The 4,473-nt window shown below is 39.4% G+C and overlaps 1 protein-coding gene across 1 annotated transcript in view; it reads left to right on the top strand.

The window, feature by feature from the left end:
• The window catches only part of LOC101845562 (ATP-dependent DNA helicase DDX11), a gene marked incomplete at its 3' end in the record, with an annotated part of 25,837 nt that overhangs the window by 17,546 nt on the left and 3,818 nt on the right, over nt 1-4,473 (top strand). Inside the window, 4 exon segments of the mRNA XM_013085001.2 lie at nt 1,070-1,115; nt 1,850-1,942; nt 2,503-2,625; nt 4,340-4,452. Coding sequence (XP_012940455.1) covers nt 1,070-1,115; nt 1,850-1,942; nt 2,503-2,625; nt 4,340-4,452 — 375 coding nt within the window.

The following is a 4,473-nucleotide window of genomic DNA, read 5'->3' as shown; positions in this document are numbered from 1 at the left end:
AGGAGAGGTGTGTGTGTTATGGGAGAATGTGTGTGTGTGTGTGTGTGAAAGAGAGAGAGAGTGTGTGTGCGTGTGTGTGTGTGAGAGGAGAGAGAATAATCAAGGGAGATAATGCTTCACTGTCCTTTGTGTATGTTATTTCTTTATTTGTCTCCCCTGGCTGTGTTTAGCCTCCTTTTCGGATGCACAAGTTGTGGCCTTGTAGTGAAATCTAGTGCTGAACGAGGTAATGAAATTGTAGAAACAGATATTTTACTGTCCATTTGGCCATTTTTATCAATTTTTTTCATTTGGCGTTCAACACCTATTCTGTACTTTTTAAAACACATTCCATTCTTGTGTAGATTTTACTGAAAAAATGTTGATAGAAGGCCTAAAACCTATAAATTTATAGTTTCCAAGAACTCTTTCAGCTTTGAAAGTCGCAAAAGTTTGGTGGCCAAATTCCCCACTTGTATTACCTTTGACATCGGAAGATCCCCACCTCCTTAAATTGCAAATTTCTACTTTTTTTCTCGATAGATTGGTATTTAAAAAAATCAAAAGCGAGACACAAATGAACAAACTTTAAGATAATTTCAATAACTCCATATGCCCCAAAATTGACGAACGCCTTTCCTCCGCATTGTGACACAGTTGGCGACCTCAGTGCTTTCCTGTCATATCTCCATTTTTTAAAACAGTGAGCACAGTTCATAACAAAGAGTGAGTGTAAGGAGAAGTCACCTTTTCAAAGTTAAAAATAAATGGAGATACGACAAGAAAGCTCTGAGGTCGCGAGACTGTAGCCTGACTTGTGCGGGTCCAGCTTTCCACAGGCTGGGGGAACATAAGCACACCTTCTGAACATCTGGGTTGTTTTTTATTGTTTCTTTTTTTTTTTTTTAATTGTTGAATTTTATCCCCTATCTCAGCATGATTATAAAGAAATTTCTGTGCAGTTTTGTTATTGATGCTGCTGTTGCTTTCAGAATTTGACAATTTTTTATATTTTCTTAGTTCTTAAACTTTTTTTCTTTCTTTCAGCTCTTCAGGTTTTTCTGACTTTGTTTCTGTATTTTCTTTGCAGCTTCATGGATTTGTGGAGAAATACCAAGACTCCGAGGTCAATGCGGGTAAGTTTAGTTAGGTACATATGTGAGGAAGCGTGGTGGAATCAGGCTCTCGTCAATTTTTGGGCATGTAGAGGTATTGGTATCATCTTCAAGCTTGTTTATTTTTCTTGCTTTCAATGAAAAAATGACCCATCCACCTTCAATAGAAATGGAGATATTTTGGATTGAGGGCGGTGAGGGTCACCTGTTTTAAGAGGTAAAATTAGCGAGAAAATGGCCGCCAAAGCTTGGTAAATTCCAAAGCTGGAGAGTCTATGGAAACTGTAAATTTATATTTGTGTGCCTTTAATCAACGCTTTTCGGTGAAATCCTCAAAGGAATGTTTTTGTAAATGGACATGAAATGTATTGAGCCAAAAAACAAAAATTTGATTAAAATTACTAAGCAGGGAGAAAACTGCTGTTTTCTTCGATTTCATTATTTTGACGAGAGCCTAATTCCACCACGCTGCCTCACATATGCTTGGATCACAGTTGCGTACTCATGCATGACTCTACACAAGCACACTTACAGTGCTTGCACATATTATGTGCGTGGGTGGTTTGCGGGTACTTTGGTGTGGTTTGCTTCTTCTTTCCTATCAAACATCTATCGCCTTTATCTCCCCTTTTTCTTTTTTGTGTTTGTTACTTTGTTGTAACTCCTCTAATCTTTGGCACTTATATGACCTTATAGTTTTACAAGTGCTGTGAAATACTTACTAAAACAAACAAACTCTGTTTTCTGTCCATCAGATGAAGAGCCAAAATCTGCAGTCTCTGGACTGACCAAGTTCCTGCAGGATATCCAGGCTTCTACACAGAAAGAGAGCTCAGCGGTTTCCGAAGGTAACATTTTCTTTTGTTTATTGTACAAATTTTTTCATTTTTGTTGTTGCTATGTTTGTGGTCTGATCGATTCATAAGACTAGATCTGTGTATTTGTGTTTAAATTTATGTATTAGATTCAAGTATATTTATGTTTAAGTTACTTTTGGGGTTTACAGAACGATGTATTTTGTAATTTGCAGGTTTAATTTTGAGGAAACATGTTTATTTTTTGTAATGCATGTTTTGAGCTTGGTGACTTCCAGAGCTTGAGTGTCCTTGGAAAATGCAAATTTACATTTTAGGTGCCTTTTATTGTTTTTCTATATAAGCAACACAGAAATGTGTTATTTAAATGTACAGAAAAGGTGTTGAGCCTCACCAGAAACTTACGCAAAATTGCCTGATGGATGGAAAAAATGTTGGTTTCTTAAATTTCATTATTTTGATGAGCGCATGATTTCGCTTCGATGCCCCTAAGACAAGTTGTATGGTTAAAAAAATAAAAATCAACATTTTATCCACGAAACAAAACCAAAAGCAAACCCAGATGTTGTGAAGGTGTGTTTTTGTTCCCCCAGCCTGTGGCAAGCCGGACCCGCAGAAGTCGGGCTACATGAGCTCCCCTCTCATGCAGATTGAGAGTTTCCTGGAGGCCCTCACCAACGCTGACCAAGACGGGAGGGTGGTGGTCAATAAGTTAGGTGAGTGACCTATTCAATAAGTTAGGTGAGTGACCTATTCATTAAGTTAAAGGTGAGTGACCTATTCAATAAGTTAGGTGAGTGACCTATTCAATAAGTTAGGTGAGTGACCTATTCAATAAGTTAAAGGTGAGTGACCTATTCAATAAGTTAGGTGAGTGACCTATTCAATAAGTTAAAGGTGAGTGACCTATTCAATAAGTTAGGTGAGTGACCTATTCAATAAGTTAGGTAAGTGACCTATTCAATAAGTTAGGTGAGTGACCTATTCAATAAGTTAGGTGAGTGACCTATTCAATAAGTTAAAGGTGAGTGACCTATTCAATAAGTTTGGTGAGTGACCTATTCAATAAGTTAGGTAAGTGACCTATTCAATAAGTTAGGTGAGTGACCTATTCAATAAGTTAGGTGAGGGACCTATTCAATAAGTTAGGTGAGTGACCTATTCAATAAGTTAGGTGAGTGACCTATTCAATAAGTTAGGTGAGTGACCTATTCAATAAGTTAGGTGAGTGACCTATTCAATAAGTTAAGTGAGTGGACAGGCAGGAGGGAGGTGATCAATAAGTTGCGACATTAGTGCTTTCTTGTCCTATCTCAATTTTTAAGAACAGTGAAATGGTTCATAACAAAGAGTGAGCTTAAGAAGAAGTCACATTTTCAATTTTTTTAAAATGGAGATAGAACAAGAAAGCACTGAGGTCGTGAAGTTAGAGGAGTGACCAGGCGGAGAGGGTAGTGGTCAATAAGTTAGGTGAACCTCTATTATTTCTCTTTCTTTCTGCTCTTTCTGGCTCTTTCTCTCTCTCTGTCTTGCTCTCTCTGTCTGTCTCTCTTCCAGTCATAAGTTTTCTGAGAAACCCCATAATCATATAATTTACCGCAGAATGGCCCTGAATTAGCTGGAAAGCAAAAATGACTAACAATGAGGTGTGTCAGATTATTCACACAAGACAAACCCTGTTTAATGTTTAATGAAGTAACATGTAGAAAGATAGAGCTACAATACTTTGGTCACTTAAAACGTCACCAAACCATTGAGAAAGAAGTGCTTGCGGGAAGGATGTGGGGTGGGAGAGCCTGGGGAAGGCAAAGAGTTACATGGATACCTGGAGGTGTCATCTCTGACTCAGAGGTTGAAAATGTGTAATGACCCTCCTTCTTTCACAGTCGCGAGCTGTCATTGCACATTCTGCCATATCCAGTCCAGTCCTTGTTCTTATGTTGTCCATCCATGTTATTCTTTGCCTTCCTCTAGCTCTCCTGCCCCACATCTTTCCTTCAAGCACCTCTTTCACAATGAATAGACAACATTAAAACATGGACTAGCTTGAGTATAGCGGAATGTGCAACGGCACTGGCGACCTTGAAGGATGGAGGGTCATTACACGTCAACTTCTGAGTCAGAGATGACATCTCCAGGTAGTCTAGCTAGGCATATAACTTTGAGGCACTATGTACTTACTTACTTGGTTGGAGAATAGGCATTATTGTAGGTGGCACAATGCCATAGCTGCTCCTCCCTCCTCTCCAGGATCTGTGGAAAGGTCTGCTTGCTGATCGTGCCAGCTATCAGCTGGTTGGATATTCTTCTTTATTGAGGTACTAGGTGAAGACTATTAATTTTTTTGTTTTCGGTTTTTGTGTATGCTAATATGTAATGTTCCCTCCCACAACTTGTGTGCGTTTTGTTCCCTTATGTGTTTCCCCACAGCCAAGCTGGGCGCGTCCAGTCTCAAGTTCCTCATGCTGAACCCGGCCGTGCACTTCGTCAGTGTGCTCAGGGAGGCCCGGTCTGTGGTGGTGGCTGGTGGGACCATGCAGCCTGTGAGTCGCTGATTGTTGGTG

The sequence above is a fragment of the Aplysia californica genome, unplaced genomic scaffold (assembly GCF_000002075.1).
Source record: "Aplysia californica isolate F4 #8 unplaced genomic scaffold, AplCal3.0 scaffold00333, whole genome shotgun sequence".
Taxonomy (NCBI): Eukaryota; Metazoa; Mollusca; class Gastropoda; order Aplysiida; family Aplysiidae; genus Aplysia; species Aplysia californica.
This window is presented reverse-complemented; position numbering and strand designations above follow the sequence as displayed.